The 21839-nt window shown below is 45.3% G+C and overlaps 1 protein-coding gene across 1 annotated transcript in view; it reads right to left on the bottom strand.

Moving 5' to 3' along the window:
- Positions 1–13145, bottom strand: part of GFRA2 (GDNF family receptor alpha 2) — a 111314-nt gene extending 98169 nt beyond the window's left edge. Inside the window, exon 1 of the mRNA XM_068274707.1 lies at positions 12556–13145. Within this exon, the coding sequence (XP_068130808.1) occupies positions 12556–12595 (40 nt within the window). The 5' untranslated portion in view covers positions 12596–13145. The remainder of the gene's footprint in view (positions 1–12555) is intronic.
- Between the last annotated feature and the right edge of the window lie 8694 nt (positions 13146–21839).

Here is a 21839-nt window from a genome sequence, read left to right as displayed (position 1 = left end):
GATTAGCGCTTTTTAACATTGCATCATTGCGATCACTGCCATATACTTTACATTACAATAGCGCATTTAAAAGTGCAAGCGATCACCGGTATATCAATTATCAATATATCCATTTAAAAGATGGGAATAATGTCAATTAAACACATTTTTTCAGTAGGTAAATATTACACGGATCTGTACAGAAGGGACAGAAGGACAAGGTTCCCAAAGAGGGACAGTTGAGAGCTATGCCTTACAGCTCTGGACCCCCTGCGGTCACAGGAGTTGCTCCTCTGTAGTTACGTTTCTGTCCGCACACTTGTGTAATTCAAAGAAATATTTAAAACTGTGAGCTGCGAAAGGAGACAAACAATAATTCCAGGGAAACACGGAACTCCTTTCTCATATGTCACTTGCACTGAGAAAGAGGACCTGTGTATCCACGGAAAGATTGTCTGTCACCTTTTGCGGCACAAGAAATAAAATATTTCTTTGAAGTATTTGAGTGTACGGATTCCTTTCCCTTGCTGTAAGTTTTCTGCAGAAGCCACTATAAACCCCTTCAAGTCTTCTTTACACATCATACTTCACCACTAAACAGATCGCAGCGCTGTGTAAACTTAAGCAAATGAAATTATTATAAACTGAAGAGGGTTCGGGACTCTGTGCCCCCTATAGAGGGGATTCATGAACGTATTCTGAAAGCTCGCTGTTTCTATTTTTGTCACACTAGATTTGTTACATTTCTGACCGTTTGTCCCAAGAATTAATCATCCTTATATGAAAGGACACATCTACCCCCCTACCCCCACCCTTCAATATGCTCAGATATTAATGCATTCTACATGAGAGCCAGTGCTTAGTGTGACTTCACAATTTGTAAGTTGATGTTTCCCAAGCACCCCTGGGTAATGTCAGGCTCACTGTATGCCTTAGAGCGCTCTAGATTTCTCTTCAAGCTATTTAGATTTCTTGCATTAGTCATAACTCATCTTGCTTGCACATACAGCCCCTGACATTGTACTGTACACGGTGTCATCCCTATGCATACATTTCTGTCTGTTATACTTACTGGAACACAGTGCTGTATGCGGACGGCAGATAAACTCCTCGAATGCCTGCTCTATATTATAACTGTTTATGCCGCTATATAGATGAACACACTGAATAGGCAGAGGCATTCCATTGTGCTGTCTGGAGAGGACAGATCTACTCTTCGAAATCCAGCATTGTTATCGTAGAACGTACAGTAGATCACAAGATAAGTCCTGCATTCTCCATATTATAATCATTGCCATCTATATGCATAGTGGCAGGATTTTCGAGCACCTGATCTACAGCAATAACAGATTTTCCAATGCTCTGAGTAGGATATCATTTCGAGAATATACTGTATATACTTGAATATAAACCGATTTCCAGAGATACTGGTGAAAATGTTTGAATCAGCTATAAACAAAGAGGACTCCCCTACTCTTGTAATTGTTGCTCATCTTGTGGTCCCATCTCTACCCCCCTCCCCTCAATAGAATGAAGCATGTAAGTAAGTAGGCCCCAGATGACATTACTGTTGATTATAAATATGGTGAAATGGACCCTGGCTACTGTGACCACAAGGGCTCCTAAAATGAAATCCCTTATTTTGAGAAAATGGCCCCGCACTCCACTAAGGATGTATCTAACAGGGAATAGGGCATCCAATATTAGCAATGGATGATGGTTTGCAATGAATCACCATGCAAGAAAGAGGACAACCAATTACCATCAAGGAAACCCATAAGGGGAAAGGTGGCACAGTGGCCATTATGGGAGTAGGAAGATATGCACTGACCACCAAGGTAACCAATAATGGGAAAGGGGCACAGTGACCATCATGGAAGGAAAAGGACCACCACTGACCACCAAGGTAACCATAATAACTACTCATCACCAAGGTAACCCATATCAGGAAAGAGGGCACAGTGGCCATCATGCAAGGAAGAGTTCCACCACTGACTTCCAAGATCACCAATAAGGGTGAATGGTTGCACAGTGGTCATTGTGCAAAGAAGAGGACCACCACTGACCACCAAGGTAACCCATATCGGGAAAGAGGGCACAGTGGCCATCATGTAAGGAAGAGGACAACCATGGAACACCAAGGTAACTCATAATGAGGAGGGGGCACAGTGCCCATCATTTATGGAAGAGGACAACCACTGACCACCAAGGTACCCCCTAATGGTTAAGAGGGCACAGTGACCATTATGCCAGAAAGACGACAACCACTGACCACGAATATACCCCATAACGGTGAAAGGGGGTACAGTGACCATCATATGCAGAAGAGGGCAACCACTGATCACCAATGTAACACATAATGGAGAAGGAAGCACAGAGCCGATTATGCAAGGAAGAAGAGCTCAGCTGACTAACCAGAATAAAAAAAGGGCCAAGCTAAATAGAAATTAGAACAATTAGAACATTATGGAATGGAAGAGGGCCCAATGACCACCATAAAATCCTCTATTTGGGGAGGAGAGCCTCACTACACAATTTAATTCATAACACATTTGAGCCATTCCAGGACTTACACCTATACACTCATCATGCACCAGTTAGCATATCCTTAATCCAGACAGGCAAAGACTGGACAGATCATGTCAAATTCACAAATAAAATCATGTCTATTCAATTAGCAAGTCTGACTGTTGATAACTTATGCTGAAGTTATCACACACACACACACACACACACACACACACACACACACACACACACACACACACACACACACACACACAATACACACATACACACACAATGCACACACATACACACGCACAAACTGCACACACATACACATACAATGCACACACATACACACTGCACACACACGCACACACACACACACACACACACACACACACACACACTGTACACACACACACACACACACACACACACACACACACACTGTACACACACACACACACATACACATACAATGCACACACATACACACGCACAAACTGCACACACATGCACACACATACACACACATACAATGCACACACATACACACTGCACACACATGCACACACACACACACACACGTACACACACTACACACACACACACACACACACACACACACACACACACACACACACACACACACACTGTACACACACACACACACACACACATACACACACACACACACACTGTACACACACACACACACACATACACACACATACATTGCACACACATACACACACACAAACTGCACACACATGCACACACACACACACACACACACACACACACACACACACACACACACACACACACACTGTGCACACACACACACACTGTACACACACACAAACACACACACACTGTACACACATACACTCACACACACACTGTACACACACACACACTGTACACACACACACACTCTGTACACACACACACACTCTGTACACACACACACACACACACACACACACACACATATACACACACGCGCACACTGTACACACACACACACAAACTGTACACACATACACACACACACACTGTACACACACACACACACACACACACACACACACACACACACACTGTACACACACACACACACACACACACACACACACACACTGTACACACACACACACACACACACACACACACACACACACACATACACACACACACACACACACACACACACACTGTACACACACACACACACACTGTACACACACACACACACACACACACACTGTACACACACACATACACACACTGTACACACACACATACACACACATACACACACACATAATGTTAAACATAATCAGCAGACATGCTAGGGACGCCATTGGCTGTTCTGTGTCATTGTGCCACAAGCCCTGAGCTGTGACATCTTGCCGTGATAAAAGCTAAGATGCTTGAAGCAACATGCTGGATGAAGGTTTCTGTATCAGGCGCTGTCTGTGCTGTAAACCAACAGCTCTTGATGTATAGTTGGCCCCTGCGGCATTAAGTCATCGGAATTACCACACATTATCCTAAGATCGGGGATAAACCCCTTTGGTTTTTACTTTTGTGGCAGATAAGATGGCCTGTTTGGGAAAGATAATACATTTGTACAAATACATGAAATAAAAGAAATCCGTCTGATTTATAAAAACGACATGAGAGTGTGTGTGATATCTTATCTAAAAACACTACCCCGCATCTTATGAATACTCCGGTACACCCGTCGCCTACAGAGACCTGATGGGCTTATAGACACTGTACAGAACCAGGATTGACCATCCCAGTGATGGAGGAGATGCAGGCAGCTGTGAGAGTGTATTCATGCTACCAGCACAGAACTCCAAAGTATACAGAGAATCAAACTGCACTTTGGTTGAGGAAAAATGCAATCCCTTCAGTTCACTCACTTTGCTAGAATAAAGGTAAGATCACACTGAATCCATACCCATTCCCAACTTTTTGAGATTAGAAAGAGGGACACTTAAGCCACACCTCTATACTGCACCCCCACCACACCCCTAGTCACGCATACTATAAAGATTTCACGAAAAAAAGATGTTGTTTTATAATTCAAACCACACTGGTCCTTTCTATCCTGATTCATCGGGGTAGACCATCGGGGGGTGGGTGCGGTAAGCGAGCACCGAGCCTAATTTTGCCTCTTAAGCCAGCCCTGAATGCACCAGTTAAATACCCTTCCTGCTGATTTTGCTTGGCCCAATTTCAGGCTGCACACAATCTGCATTCAATCCAGTGGTGTAGCTAAGGAGCTGTGGGCCCCGATGCAAGTTTTACAATGGGGCCCCCCAAGCACCCTATACATAACAATTTATACGGCGCACCAAAATCTGCCAATGGCAACTACAGTGTCAGTGGTGCAAGAAGGGGATGGGGAACAGTTTGTTAATGATTACCACTATTCAAAGTATCTACAGAAGTCATTATTATGAGCATAGGACCAATAGAGAGCTAATTCTGTAGTTAAGGGAGGGCACTTTGGGGCCCCTCTGGCCCAAGGGCCCCGATGCGGTCGCTACCTCTGCACCCCCTATTGCTACGCCCCTGATTCAATCTTTATCTAAGTGCAACAGCGGTAGAGTGGATAGCACAAAAAACATACAAGAAAGTTGGTAAGGTCCCCCAAAACAGTGGTACTTGTAAGGTACCTGTAACCTTAAAGTGAACCGAGCACCTTTTTTAGCTCCACGGCATCTCAATAGCACATTAAAAATGCATGTCAACAATAAGTCTCATTATTTAAAAATGTATCAAGAAATCTTGCAATCTTTCAAGTCATATGCATTGTTTCTACATTGCACTATTGTACTTTGTATTTTTTACTGCTGTCAATAACACTATAGTGCCAGACTTTTTCCTGTTTTTTGGATCACTCATTATTAAAAAAAAACTTCCATTTTTAATTTATTTAAAGTTTAGCACAGATTTTATAAGCCCACTTCAGCAGGCCGGCCTGTCCGCAGAGATTATAGGCAGCTAAGGACTTAAGTAATTGTTTTATTGCACTTATTAGCAAGAAGTAAGCAATACCTTTTCATCAACAGAGAGGGTGGGTAATTAGGACAACTACTTCAAAGAGCTTACCCAGATGGAGTGTGTGTGAAGATAGCATTTTTGACTTCTATAAATAAGGGCTGCGAGAATGGAGGGGGGAACACGGCAGCTCCTATAGCTATTACAAATTCCAGGGAAAGAAAGGGTGCTTAGTTCCCTTTAAAAAAAGATAATTATCTCAGTAGGGGGGAGCCTCTGGATGGTCTAGATGCTTCCCCAATCCTCCTACGCAACTCCTGAACTGCGCCCCTCTAAACAATCTTTAACAGCGCTGCGTAATATGTTGGCGCTATATAAATCTAATAAATAATAATAATAATAATAACATTAGAGTCAAAGTATGCTTGTGGTTGTGCTTCCCACCATGTACGTAAAAGCGCAAAGCACAGCCCACGTCTGCCCCCAGCCTCATACCCCCAAATCTAGATATTCCTCATTGCTGCCCCACGTGGCTGCCAGCGTATTGCACATAGGGCGTCCCACGTGCAATATACAGACTACCACGTGGGGCGTGAATGAGGAAGAAGGAAATAGAGACAGGTAAAGTATTAATGCACGGGCAGCGAGGGGTACATGTGCAGTTAGGGGGACATGGCTGGGCGTTATCGCATTCATCATTCACGATTATTCCACGCAGTTACCGCCACACACACAATCGAGCATGTCGGCCCAATATTTTCCAGCATGTCCGATCAATACCTGCGACCAATTTCGGCCTAAAATTGGTTGAATTGTCGATAGATCATGCTCTTGGTGGCACCGATTTTCATCAGATTCAATAATAATTATCGACTCTGATGGTTGATCGACCGCCAAATCTACAGATGTATGGCCACCTTGTAGTGACATAACTATATACACCATGTAGCGCTTTATAAATACACAATGATAATAAAGATAACTGGGTAGTATATGCAGGCATTCTGCAGATATTATACAGGGGTGCAGCTTGGCCCAGGCAAACCAAGCAACCGTCTGGGGCCTCATCCACAGCAGGGGCCTCTCTAGAACCAGCCCTGCTAGTGTGGTCACCGCTACCTTCTTATCACTCACACACAGACCTCAGATCAGTGTCAACGTGAAAAGAGGAGAGAGCTACACAGTGGCCACAGATGTGGAAGTGAGGTCATTGCACATTTCCTGCATTTAAAGTGTGCACTACTGTTACTCCCATGGGTACCTATACTGAGGGTGACTACCTGTACTGGAGGGACACCTTGGCTACCTATACTGGGGGTGGCTACCTATACTGGGGGTACACCTTGGCTACCTATACTGGGGGTGGCTACCTGTACTGGGGGTACACCTTGGCTACCTATACTAGGGGTGGCGACCTGTACTGGAGGGACACCTTGGCTACCTATACTGGGGGTGGTTACCTGTACTGGAGGGACACCTTGGCTACCTATACTGGGAGTGGCTACCTATACTGGGGGTACACCTTGGCTACCTATACTGGGAGTGGCTACCTGTACTGGAGGGACACCTTGGCTACCTATACTGGGGGTGGTTACCTGTACTGGAGGGACACCTTGGCTACCTATACTGGGTGTGGCTACCTATACTGGGGGTACACCTTGGCTACCTATACTGGGAGTGGCTACCTGTACTGGAGGGACACCTTGGCTACCTATACTGGGGGTGGCTACCTATACTGGGGGCACCCCTTGGCTACCTATACTAGAGATGGCTACCTATACTGGGTGGGCAGAGGCAAAAGAGGCTCCAGCCTCAGGGCACAGTGTGGGAGGGGGTGCACTGGGGGGTTGGGGGTCCTGGTGTGGCTTTTAAGGTGGCCACACACCATACATTTTTTTTTAAATACCTGTTCAATTCAAGAATAGCAATCAATTTTTCTGACTGATTGTAACAATTCAAAAATCTGACCAATGTACCACACACCTATGTTAAATTTTTCCCCAATCATAAATAAAATAATTGAAAGGACAGAAAAAAATTATTGGAACTGTACATCAGGTAATTGACAATCTATCACACACCATACAATTCTTGATAAAGTTGGTCTGAAATTTCTAACATGTCCAATCTCCAAAAATCGAGAAAAAAAAACACTGGAAATTAGATCAGATTTATCGATCGTAAACAAAGAAAAGCTCTTGATTTTTCGTGACAACCGATTGAAATGATCGAATTGGTGAAAAATTGGATCTTTTAATTGTATGGTGTGTGGCTACCTTAAGTCTAATAGCAATCAGTGTGTGACGGCTGGGATGGGAGGGATGGAGGGACACACTCGGAGTCTCAGCTTTGGGTGCTGGAGGACCTTGACCCTGCTCTGCTCAGGGGACACCTTGGCTACCTATGCTGGGGGTGGCTACCAATACTGGAGGTGACTACCAATGCTGAAGGGGGTGCACCTTTGGCTACCTACCTATACTGGAGGGACAGCATTTTTTTTGGTGGGGGGAGCTTTATCTACCTATTATTATGGGAGAAGGGGCGTCTGACTGTGGGGCCATAAATTATGTGCCGCTTAGGGCCACAGAAACCTTAGCAGCATCCCTAATATTATATAAAGTATGTATAATGTAGTAGAAGTACTGTAGTAGGTTTTCATCAAAGAAGAAGAAGGGAATGGCTTGCAAAAGTCCCAATAATAACTCAGGCATCATTGAGCCTGTAGTGTAAGCTTAGGACATGTTTCTCCAGGAATGAGGCAGCAGAATGCAGTAATGTGTCAGGCAGCCACCGCTGACAGCAGAAGGTTTGCAGTAAAGGTGATATCATATATTGGCTGGCTGAACGGGAGCACATGCGAGCCTTCACTGCTGGTGTCACCGCTGGCAAGCTGGAGGAAGAAACTAACACATTGTAAAGCTGGCCATTCCTGTGTGCTCGGGAATACGTGAAGGTGATTGTGTCACATAAGAGGCAGGCTGGATACACTACAGATATAATTTCTACTGTTTAACCTGAAGCCACTGTTGTTGCAGAGTAATCAGCTGTGGAAAACATGGACTTTGGAACACTGCATTTTCATATCTCCAATAATTTAGGTGCAGAATCGACACATCTGCTTTGCAATACTTTAGCCTTTTTTCCGTTATTTGGCTGCTGTTGACTCTCATGCTACAAGGAGGTGGTGAAATTGGTCAGTGATTAACGTAGTCATAAATCTCGTGACAGTTAATAATGGCGCACAGCGCCAGGGGAATACAAAGGGCGCCCCATAGACTTACATTATATAACGCTATTTAGCGTTATAAGTGTTAAAAAATGGCGCAGGTAGTTTTCCTTACACTTATAACGCTAAATAGCGTTATAAGTGTTCAAAAATGCAGCGGGGGTCGGGGGAGGAGAGAGGCAGCGGGACACTGGAGGGCATAGGCAGCGGGGAGGATGTGTGCAGAAGCATACGTTACCTTGTCCCGGGCCGCCGATCGCTCCTTCCCTCCGCTCCTTCACTTCTTCCATTCGTTTACTGTAGTCCTGCAGCCGGCCAATCACCATGTGGCTTCAGTCTCCGCATGCTGATTGGCCGGCTGCGGGACTACAGCAAACGAATGGAAGGAGCAGAGGGAAGGAGCGATCGCTGGCCCAGGATAAGGTAACGTATGCTTCTGCATACATCCGCTGCCTAAGCCCTCTAGTCTCCCGCTGCCTCTCTCCTCTAGTCTCCCGCTGCCTCTCTCCCCCAGCCCCCGCTGCCTATGCTAGCCCGCATGTTTATCATGGCGCACCGCTCTGCAATCATTAATGTAGCATAAAACGAAATTTACCGTTTTATTGTATTTACATTAAAACGGTAAATATCGTTTTATGATACATTTATCGGCAGAACGGTGCGCCATTTTTCTCCCTGCGCCATTTTCAGATGTACCCATAAATCTAGCGATGATGGGCAGATTCGACCAAGAGATAAATCTCTCGTTAATCGAATCTGATTAGAGAGAGATCTGTCAGCTGCCCATACACCACAGACCGAGTTCTAGTTTCATGCTGAAATACATCCGGAATCGGCCTTGTGCACCGCATCCAACCGCCTCTACGATGTGCCCCCCTAATGAAGAATGTTCCCCTCCATGTAAAGTATACATTTCCTGTCCGCGGCCAGCGCTTGTCCCCCGTTGCCTCGGGGATATCTCCTCTGCATACATGCACACCCCACATGGTTTCCTAGTAAGGGCGCGTGTGTGTGATGTCATACGTGCGCCCTTACTAGGAAACTATGTGGGGGATGCGTGTATGCAGAGGCGAATGTACCCAGAGCAGCAGAGGTACAAGCGGAGGCCACAGACAGGTAACATATACTTTCCACGGGGCCTCAAGGGGACGTTCCTTATTACGGGGGACAGCACCGGGGATTTCGACGCGTTCATCGATCTTCACGAAATTGCACGCTGTTCCCGCCATTCACCATATCAAGCAAGTCGGCCCTACATCTTGCAGCATGCGCGATCGAGAATGTGACCAATTTTCATCCTGGAATTGGTTACATTACCAGACAGGCATGCACTTGGCAGCACTGATTTTCATCCAATTCGATTATAAAATCTAATTGGATGGTCGATCAGCTGCCAAGTCGCCTGATGTATGGTCACCTTTAGTCAACCAAAATTGAATGTGCATATGCACTCTCACCCTAACCTCCCTCCTTAACATGAAAGCCTGGCACACACTTTCAACTATCACTGGCCAATCACTGGCCAACTTTACCCCCTCCATGTAGTCTGATGGTTTAACTGCACGATGTGCTCATTGTATTAAATATCTGTTGATATCTGTGGGTGGTAAGATTTGTCAGTGACTGGCCAATCAAAATTGAAGGTGTGTACAAGGCTTTACACCTAACCCTAACCTCTCCATTCATCCTCAATCCGTAATGCCTAACAACGTTAAACGTTAATAGGAAAATATATTGATCTGAAATTTGGATTTTATGATTGAATCGGAATGTAAAACCTTAAATGTTTCCGTTAATGGGAACAATTGATTAGTTTTGATCATTCAAACGGCGTTGAAAGATTGAATCTGAAGGAAAAATTGTACCGTTAATGGGCACCTAGAGATTTAGTAAGATTGTACAATCAAGATTGTATCATTTGTGGGCACCATAAGCCTAACAATCCCCTCCACACATTTACCCCTTTTTGACCATAGCTCCTTTCTGAAGCTTCTCCCTGAACTCCCAACCCTGATCTCACCCAGATGAAGCCCTATATAAGCCCCCATGGGCCCTGGCTAATGGCACCCAAAAGATCAGCACTGATTTACCACCATGGCCACTGGTTCCCTTTTGTGTCATATCCGTGTAAATTCTAATTTTCATCCCCTAACATCCTTTCTACAGCACCTCATGTTGTAAAATGTGTGGCTGACTTTATTTACAAATAAAAAGATATCAGTCATTATAAATAATAATAACAATAATAATAGTAGTCAATGGTTCCGCCTGCATTTAGAAGGAGCAGCAGGGGTCTCTGTGTCTGGTCACTGCAGGAATATACAGGCAGCATCATCCACACTGATCACTTGTATATTGCCCTCCCTGTATAATGAATCTGCCGCTGACAGTCTTGGAATGAGGACGTTACTTTGGAATAATTAGTAAACTGCTTCATGCTTCATTTCCCTTTCCATTGTGTCAGTTTCCAATAAGCCCTGGAATGCCATGATACACCTAAAGATGAACATGCTAGCTGCCATCAGAGCCAATTATAGCATGACACAGGCACAACCAATTGCTGTGTTCTGCTAATGAAAACCAGATTGTAAATTTTCTTGGGAAGATTATGTCGATGGAAAGGAGGCTCTTGATCCCACTTAGCAACTTTCACAAATGACTGCTCAAGCACCGCGCTGGATTCTTAATGAACTCGTAAAGTGAACCATGTACTCTCTCACATATAATACAGTACGTACAGGTTTCTGGGTGGGGGGACACTGCTTTTTACAGAAGCACTCTGTGCTTTTTCTGGATAGCAGGAATTTCAGGCTTGCATGCTGGGACCACACACAGAACCCGAGGTGAGAGAGAGATAGAGGCTGACATTCCCTTTTAAAGTAGACCTGGACTCTTGCGCAGGACAGAAGGAAAAACATAGATAAATGCACCTTGTGCGTATTTAGAGAGTTTAGCCTAATCCCTCCTCATCTGTGACTTATCACAACTGTAATTTAATCTCTCAGCTGCCTCGGCAGAGCAGCTAATTTGTAAACACAGGATGTTAATCCTATGTTTGCTTCCATGAAAGCAGGAAATAGTCACACTGCAGATTTATTGCAGGATTTATATCAGCTGTAGCAAAGATATGTTTTTCTTTAAAGGTTATTATGCTGTTGCGTGTCTTTTAGAACAGAGAGGAAGTTCTGAGTTCAGGTCCATTTTAAATAATGCACATCGCCTGGCTGTTCTGCTAATCCTCTGCCTCTAATACTTTAAGCCATAGACCCTGAACAAGCATGCAGATCAGATGTCTATGACAAATCTGTGAAGATTAGCTGCATGCTTATTTTAGGTCTGTCATTTAGACCCTAGTGACCAAAAAGATCAGCAGGGCTGCCAGGCAACTGGTATTGTTTAAAAGGAAATAAATATGGCAGCTTCCATAGGTCTCACACCGCAGGTTCTTTTTTTTTTTTTTTTTAAAGTGACTGGGTCTTTCACAATATTCCTCAATATTATTTTTAGACATAGTTGAATACCATATATACACAAATGTAGATGAGCTTATTAAATAAACACATAAACACAAACCAAAGGGCAGTTAGGATGTATAAATTGCAGTAACTCATAGCAAGCCAATCAAAAGTCACAACTGATCTAACTACACTGCACTTACACCTGACTGGTTTCCATACATCCTTAAATATCATCATTGCTGCTGATACTACCATTGTGTCCCACACAGTTGGGTTACTTGGATAATGGCTATTCAGAAGTTGCCTGTCTGCTGGAGCACCGACTCACTATCCATAGAGTACAATGGTTATTAGGTATAGACTTACCCAAGAAGAGCAGACTGTAAGGGAAGTGTGTGCTTAGCATCTTCACGTCTTCCTTATAGGAAAAAAAAATCCACTCCACCGGAATCTTAAAGCCCCCCAAATCTCAAGCTCTCCCCAGCTGCCTTAGTAGCTTTCCTTCTGTGTGCTGGATCCTCGTTCAAACATCCTTCAGTGTAAAAAAAAAATGATGATGAGAGCAGACAGTCCAGGGGAGAGATGCTGAGCAGAGAGAATTGGCTGCGGGAGGATGAGAGAAGAGTTTGACTGTGTGATGGGAAGGGAAAACACGAGGTGCTGCTTAATAGAGGAGAGAGGGGACCACAGAGAGAGAAGGAGATAGAGGATGGAGAGACACAGGCAAGTGGCAGGGAAAAGGGGGCTGAGGACTATGGAGTGTGTCTAGGACAGGTGACTGAGGAGAGTCTCTGAATAGGGAGACTATAAAAGGAAAAAGAATATCAGTAAGAAGAGAGAAGTAAAGAGTGGGGAGAAAATAAGGAGACTGGAATGAAAAGTAAATGAATAATCAAAAGAGCTTGACAAGAACTGCAATCAGGAAGAGAAGAGGAAGAGAAGTTGTTATGAGTCAGAGTTCCAGGACAGACAATGAGATGGACCACTGACCAGAGACCAGGGCTGAGACGTACAGATTAGAGGAGGGGTCAGGAAGGAGAGATGTTAGAGGAAACTGGACAAGCTGGATTCATGAGAGGGGAGTTCCTTGTCACGGATAAAAAAGGAAATGTTAAGGGAAGGGATCTGAGCACAGGTGTGATGGTGGAGGGTAGGTGGACCATTAATGGGAGGTCAGTGGTGAGGTGAGTATAGTGATAGGAGGAGAGGTCCTAAAAGAAAGGCAAAGAAAGTGAGCAACTTATAGAAAGAAATTACATTACAGAAGTGATAAGGATGGGAGAAATGTTGTGGGTAGGGGACTACCTGAAAGAGACTGACTGTGATGAGGTCCTTAATGAAGCCAGTTTGGTCAAGTTTAAAATAAATGTTATATAGAGTGGCACAGCAGAAGATCGTATGCAGTGGACTGATGGAGGTCCTATACAGGAGTGACAGGGAGATAACAAGTGACAAGATGTCCAGGAATAGGAAAGGTCATACACAGGAGTGGTAAAGCCAAGGTGTAATGATGCAGGAAGAAGAGAGGTTCTATTGTATATAGGAGTAATAGGGAGAAGAAAAATGATAAGCAAGTGATCCAGGAAAAGGAGGATAATTTATGTACAGGAGTAATAAAATAGAGCAAAATGTAGTGATGCAGGAAGAAAAGAGATCCTATACAGGAGTGATGAGGTAGAGCACAAGGTGCAAGGATGGAGGTGGAGGAAGGGGAGAGATTCTATACTACAGTGGTGAGGTAGAGGGCAAGGTGCAGGGATGGTGGAGAAGAAAGGAGAGAGGTCCTATAGTGCAGTGATGCGGTACAGGACAAGGTGCAGGGATGGAGGTAGAGGAAGGGGAGAGGTCCTATACTGCAGTGATGAGGTATAGTACAAGGTGCAGGGATGGTGGAGGAGGAAGGGGAGACATCCTATACTGCAATGATGAGGTAGAGGGTAAGGTGCAGGAATGGAGATGGAGGAAGGGGAGAGGTCCTATACAGAAGTGATGAGGTAAAGGACAAGGTGCAGGGATGGAGGTGGAGGAAGGGGAGAGGTCCTATACTGCAGTGATGAGGTATAGTACAAGGTGCAGGGATGGTGGAGGAGGAAGGGGAGACATCCTATACTGCAATGATGAGGTAGAGGGTAAGGTGCAGGAATGGAGGTGGGGGAAGGGGAGAGGTCCTATACAGGAGTGATGAGGTAGAGGACAAGGTGTAGGGATGGTGGAGGAGGAAGGGGAGAGGTTCTATACTGCAGTGATGAGGTACAGCACAAGGTGCAGGGATGGTGGAGGAGGAAGGGGAGAGATCCTATACTGCAGTGATGAGGTAGAAGACAATGTGTAGGGATGGAGGTGGAGGAAGGGGAGAGGTCCTACACAGGAGTGATGAAGTAGAGAACAAGGTGCAGGGATGGAGATGGAGGAAGAGGAGAGGTACTATACAGGAGTGATGAGGTAGAGCACAAGGTGCAAGGATGGTGGAGGAGGAAGGGGAGAGGTCCTATACTGCAGTGATGAGGTAGAAGACAATGTGTAGGGATGGAGGTGGAGGAAGGGGAGAGGTCCTTCACAGGAGTGATGAAGTAGAGAACAAGGTGCAGGGATGGAGATGGAGGAAGAGGAGAGGTACTATACAGGAGTGATGAGGTAGAGCACAAGGTGCAAGGATGGTGGAGGAGGAAGGGGAGAGGTCCTATACTGCAGTGATGAGGTAGCGCACAAGGTGCAGGAATGGTGGAGGAGGAAGGGGAGAGATCCTATACTGCAGTGATGAGGTAGAGAACAATGTGTAGGGATGGAGGGGGAGGAAGGGGAGAGGTCCTACACAGGAGTGATGAAGTAGAGAACAAGGTGCAGGGATGGAGATGAAGGAAGAGGAGAGGTACTATACAGGAGTGATGAGGTAAAGCACAAGGTGCAAGGATGGTGGAGGAGGAAGGGGGGAGGTCCTATACTGCAGTGATGAGGTACAGCAAAAGGTGCAGGGATGGTGGAGGAGGAAGGGGAGAGATCCTATACTACAGTGGTGAGGTAGAGGACAATGTGTAGGGATGGAGGTGGAGGAAGTGGAGAGGTCCTACACAGGAGTGATGAAGTAGAGAACAAGGTGCAGGGATGGAGATGGAGGAAGAGGAGAGGTACTATACAGGAGTGATGAGGTAAAGCACAAGGTGCAAGGATGGTGGAGGAGGAAGGGGAGAGGTCCTATACTGCAGTGATGAGGTAGCGCACAAGGTGCAGGAATGGTGGAGGAGGAAGGGGAGAGATCCTATACTGCCGTGATGAGGTAGAGCACAAGGTGCAGGGATGGTGGAGGAGGAAGGGGAGAGATCCTATACTGCAGTGATGAGGTAGCGCATAAGGTGCAGGAATGGTCGAGGAGGAAGGGGAGAGATCCTATACTGCAGTGATGAGGTAGAGGACAATGTGTAGGGATGGAGGTGGAGGAAGGGGAGAGGTCCTACACAGGAGTGATGAAGTAGAGAACAAGGTGCAGGGATGGAGATGGAGGAAGAGGAGAGGTACTATACAGGAGTGATGAGGTAGAGCACAAGGTGCAAGGATGGTGGAGGAGGAAGGGGAGAGGTCCTATACTGCAGTGATGAGGTACAGCACAAGGTGCAGGGATGGTGGAGGAGGAAGGGGAGAGATCCTATACTGCAGTGATGAGGTACAGCACAAGGTGCAGGGATGGTGGAGGAGGAAGGGGAGAGATCCTATACTGCAGTGATGAGGTACAGCACAAGGTGCAGGGATGGTGGAGGAGGAAGGGGAGAGATCCTATACTGCAGTTATGAGGTAGCGCACAAGGTGCAGGAATGGTGGAGGAGGAAGGGGAGACATCCTATACTGCAGTGATGAGGTAGCGCACAAGGTGCAGGAATGGTGGAGGAGGAAGGGGAGAGGTCCTATACAGGAGTGATGAGGTAGAGCACAAGGTGCAAGGATGGAGGTGGAGGAAGGGGAGAGATCCTATACTGCAGTGATGAGGTAGAGCACAACGTGCAGGGATGGTGGAGGATGAAGGGGAGAGATCCTATACTGCAGTGATGAGGTAGAGCACAAGGTGCAGGGATGGTGGAGGATGAAGGGGAGAAGTCCTATAGAGCAGTGACAGGGAAAAGAAAAATGATAATCCAGAGATCCAGGAACAGGGGGAGGTCATGCACAGGAGTGTTACAAGATGTAGTAAAGCAGGAAGAAAAGAGGTCCTCCTGTATTGCAGTAATAGAGAGTGGAAGATTCATGCAATGCATAAATGATAAGGGAGAGGACAAGATGTAGTGATGCAGGAGAGGGGGAGAGGTCCTACACCGGAGTGATTAGGCAGAGAACAAGTTGTACTTATGAAGGAGGAGGACTGATCCTACACAGTATTGATTCAAAAAAGAGCTCATATACTGCAGTGATAGGACAAGTTGTATTGAAAACAGAGTAGAGAGGTCTGATGATGAAGTTTTATGGAAAATAACAAGCTGTAGTGTCACAGGAGTGTGGAAAGTCCTATAGTGATAAGGGAAAGGGAAACCTGTAGTAATGCAGGAGGGGAAAGTCCTACACAGAAGTGACAAGGAAGAGGGGAACCTATAGTGGTGGAGGAGAGGAAGGGGGGGGGGGGGGGGTCCGTGATAAGGGAGAAAGGAACCTGTAGTGTTGCAGCAGTGGGGAAGTCCTATACAAAAGTGATAATGAATCCTGTAGTGATGCAGGAGTGGAAGAAGTCCGATACAGAAGTGATAAGGGAGAAGAGACCCTGTAGTGATGCTGGAGGGGAAAGTCCTATACAGAAGGGAGAAGGGAACCTATAGTGATGCAGGAGAATGGAAAGTCCTATATAGAAGTGATAAGGGAGAAGGGAACCTGTAGTGATGCAGGAAGAGGAGAGGTCTAGTACAGGAGCGACCATGGAGAGGACAAGCTTTAGTGATGCAGGAAGAGGACGGGTCTTGTACAGGAGTGGCCATAAAAAAGATAAGCTTTAGTGATGATGTTGGAAGAGGAGAGGTCTTGTACAGGAGTGGCCACGGAGAGGATAAGCTTTAGAAATGCTGGAAGAGGAGAAGTCTTATACAGGAGTGACCATAGAGAGGATAAGTTTTAATGAAGCCTGAAGAGGAAAGATCTTGTACAGGAGTGGCCATAGAGAGGACAAGCTTTAGTTATGCAGGAATAGGGGAGGTCTTATAGGTCTTATACAGGAGTGACTATGGAGAGGACAAGTTTTAGTGATACAGGAAAAGGATAAGTCTTGTACAGTGGTGGCCATAGAGAAGACAAGCTTTAGTGTTGCAAGAAGAGGAGAGGTATTATACAGGAGGGGAGTGACCATGGAGAGGATAAGCTTTAGTGATGCAGGAAGAGGAGAGATCTTGTACAGGAGTGGCCATGGAGAGGATAAGCTTTAGCGATGCAGGAATAGATTAGGATCGAGGATAGAGAGGACAAGCTTTAGTGTTGCAGGAAGAGGAGAGGTCTTGTACAGGAGAAGCCATGGAGAGGATAACCGTTAGTGATGCTCAAAGAGGAGAGTTCTTGTACAGGAGTGACCATGGAGAGGAGAAGCTTTAGTGTTGCAGGAAGAGGAGAGGTCTTGCACAGGAGAAGCCATAGAGAGGATAACCGTTAGTGATGCAGGAAGAGGAGAGGTCTTGTACAGGAGTGACCATGGAGAGGATAAGCTTTAGTGATGCAGGAATAGGGGAGGTCTTATACAAGAGTGACCATGGAGAGGATGAGCTTTAGTGATGCAGGAAGAGGAAAGGTCTTGTACAGGACAGGAGTGACCATGGAGAAGATAAGCTTTAGTGATGTAGGAATAGAGGAGGTCTTATACAGATTTGACCATGGAGAAGATAAGCTTTAGTGATGCTTTAGTGATAATAGAAAGGACAATATGTATTGAAGCAAGAGAAGGAGGTCCTATAGAACAGTGGTAAGTCAAAGGATAAGCTCTAGTACTGCTGTAAGAGGAGGAGGGGGTCCTACATGGAAGTGATAAGGTCAATGGAATCAGCATTGTCTGCAGGAAGAAGACAAGTCCTGTCTGGGACTGACATGATGGAAGACGTGTGGCATACTTTCATTGTACTGTATGATTGCACCACCACACTACTGGTAGCGATTGCATCGCAACTTACACAGTGTGAAAAAGCATACAAGAAGACACCATACAGTGAGAAGAGATGAAATAGGGAAAAGTCCAGCGCTGTGTATGTTAGCGCTCTATAAATACAATAAATAAATGGAAATGGACAAAGAGAACCAGGGGTGGGGCATGTGGATAGCAATAACTAATTCTGTAGGAATTTGAAGATCTGAGGAAAAGTCATGACCTGTAAGGAAAGACCTTGATCCAGGAGACAAGTCCTAGCAATGCAGGGAGCGAGTTCTCCTTTACAGCAATAATAATAATAATAATAAATAGTGTGTTTTGTTGATGCAGGATAAGGATAGTTGCTATAAACAATCAGAGAGGTTGTTGCGGGTTGTTATGATGCTAGGAGAGCAGAGAAAGGGAGAAAATGTATAAGGATACAAAGAGAGGGGGAACCTGCAAATAATGACCTGGCAGAATAGAAAGCAAGCTGTAGTAAGGAGGGGATAGATCTCTGCAGAGCTGTGAGGGTGGAGGAACCCAGAGGGTCTATGTGATGAAAGGTGTCTCTCTAATTCAGACTGACACCAGGGAAGGCTCTGGGATGGAAGTGAGAGTCCCTGAGGGATACATATTATCTACATAATACAATTTACTCAGAACAATAACAAAGTGTGCTGATCCGCTACCCCTGCCTCCCTCCTACTGGTATCTATGTTTGTTGATATACTAAAACATTTAACACTTAAGTGAGAGATGTGGAGGGATAACAGAAATAATTGTATAGACAATGAAAAAGATAAGCAACAGCATAATAATCTTTAAAGGACAACTGAAGCGAGAGGGTTATGGTGGCTGCGAAATTTATTTCCTTTTAAGCAATACCAGTTGCCTGGCTGCCCTGCTGATCATCTGCCTTTAATACTTTTAGCCATAGACCCCGAACAAGCATATGCACATAAGATGTCTCTGCCATTATTGTCAGATCTGACAAGATTAGCTGCATGCTTGTTTCAGGTGTGATTCAGAGGCTACTGCAGCCAAATAGATCATCAGGACTGCAAGTCAACTGGTATTGTTTAAAAGGAAATAAACATGGCAGCTTCCATAGTCTTCTCACTTCAGTTGTCCTTTATTATTTATTTATCTGTTTAAGTATTTATATAGCGCTGACATATTATGTCTTGTCACATATTATTGTCTTGTCACTAACTGTCCTTTAAAGAAAAACATTTCTTTGTTACAACTGAAACAAGTAATGCAATAATTCTGCAGTGTCTACTTCCTGCTCTCATGGAAGCAGACATAGGGTTAACATTCTGTGTTTTCAAATTAGCTGTTCTGCCAAGGCAGCCAGCTGCCACGACTGAAAGAGGAGAAATAGATTGATGAGAAGACTCTGCAGGAGGTAAGTATGACTTGCGTATGTTTATTTTGACTTTATATTTTTCAGTTCAGGTTTGCATGACTTATCACAATGCTATTTTCACTCTCTCCCTGCCCGCTGCATCGTGCACTGGTTGTGGTTCCTCCACCCCCCCTTGATAGCAACAGATTGCATCGCTAGCCTGAAGGCTAGCAATGCATCTGTACAGCATTGTGCCCCAATTTGAAGCCTGAGGGATTGTTTCCTGATAAGTTAAGATGAGATGCCTTTATTGTCACTGTACAGTACAATGAAATGTTGTTTGGAGCAATCCTAGATGCCATAGACATAGGAACAAAGAACCGACAGTAGAAACATTGCACTAGAAAGCATTATTATTAACCGTTCTCAGCATATACAGAGCAGAGCAAGATAGGAAGTACTTGGAAGTACTTCCCTTTGTCCTAAGACCAAATTGCACTCCTACTAGGTATCCTAAAACACACAGCCTCTATATATTTGCTGCATACTACCCCTCCTTCTGTCCCCCCCCTCCCCCCCCCCCCCCCCCCCATCCCCTTTAGATTGTAAGCTCGCAAGGGCAGGGTTCTCTACCCCTTTTGTTTCTTGGTAACCATTATACATTTGATTCATCATGTTAATTTTATCACTGTCATTACCAATTCTATAATTTGTTTTTGTACCATTCTTTGTATTTTGTCACTAATTATGTATCTTGTATTTTGGTGTACAAATTTGTCTGTATTATAATGTACCCCATGTTTGTTTCTTACTTTGTAAAGTGCCACGGAATATGTTGGCGCTTTATAAATCAATAATAATAATAATAATAATATAAACAAAGTGATTCAGACACTACTGCAGCCAAAGAGATCATCTTGAAGTCAGGAATACAGCAGTCACTTTCAGTCAGTGGTAGTTTCTAACCCAGGAAGAGGAAATAATCTCTGAGCATTTAAGAGACTGATTGCTTTGGGGTAAAAGCTGTTCTTTGGCCTAGTGGTACATGCGTGCAGGCATGTAAGGTTCTGAGACGCCTGCCAGAGAGCAGAGGAGTGAAAAGGCCACGGCCGGGGTGAGTTGAGATCCCCAATGGGTCGGCTAGATACCGTGTTTCCCCGAAAATAAGACAGTGTCATATTCATTTTTGCACCAAATGTTGTGCTAGGGCTTATTTTCGGGGATGTCTTATATTTCTATGAACGCACATGTTCCTGTGCTGTGTGTCCTCCTGCCTTCTCCACTGTGCCGCCTTCCTCTGCTGGATCCAACTCTTGTGTGCCCCTGTGTCCCCCTTTACCTTTAGTGTCCTCCTGGTGTACCCTTGTGTATCTGTGTCCTCCTATCCCCTGTCATCCTCTGTCCCCTTATAGCCTCTGCTGTGTCTTCCGCTGTCCCTCATGTCCTTCTGGTATCCCCCTGCATCCTCTTCTTTCCCCCAGCTCCATGTCACTGTGCCCCTGCCCTGAGCTTCATTCTATGGGGAAGAAGCATAACAACTTGTGTTTCTACTGGAGCAGATGGTCTCGCAGGCGGAACCATGGCTCTGTTATTAGGCCGATCACTGCACTTGCTGAGTAGCAGTAAATGCAGTGATTGGCCCAATAACAGAGCTATGGTCCCACTTGCGAGACCATGGTCTCTGGTAATAACACGTTGCCATACTTGTTTCTCTTATTGCCACTAGGCCTTACTTTTGGGGTAGGGTTTATATTTTGAGCATGCTCGAAATTCTTGCTAGGGTTTACTTTCGGGGGATGTCTTAAATTCAGGGAAAGAGGGTAGCTAGGGGAAGGGCGTCCCTAGCAGCAGAGGCACTGCAAAACACCCCTTTCCCTTCTCCTGGAACCTCTTCCCCACCTCTGTGCAACTCTCCCCGCCTCTATCCCTCCCCTCCACACCACTCCCTGCCTCTGCCCCGCCCCTCTGCAGCTCTCCTCCGCCTCTCTACTCTGTGAGGAGAAGCGGAAAGCAACATTGTGACCCTGGGGTCACTAAAACAAAGCTGACTGATTGCTGGCCACAGGAACGGTAGGGAGCGGCGGTACGAGTCTCTACCTGATCCGGTTAGCCCCCCGGATCAGGTAGTGCGTGGTTTTTTATTATTGGCCTCGGGGTTGCTTTAACTTTAGTGTTAAAACATGTTTCCATATTTAAAGAGAACCCAAGGTGGGTTCTAAG

The sequence above is a fragment of the Hyperolius riggenbachi genome, chromosome 3, assembly GCF_040937935.1.
Source record: "Hyperolius riggenbachi isolate aHypRig1 chromosome 3, aHypRig1.pri, whole genome shotgun sequence".
NCBI lineage: Eukaryota > Metazoa > Chordata > Amphibia > Anura > Hyperoliidae > Hyperolius > Hyperolius riggenbachi.
This window is presented reverse-complemented; position numbering and strand designations above follow the sequence as displayed.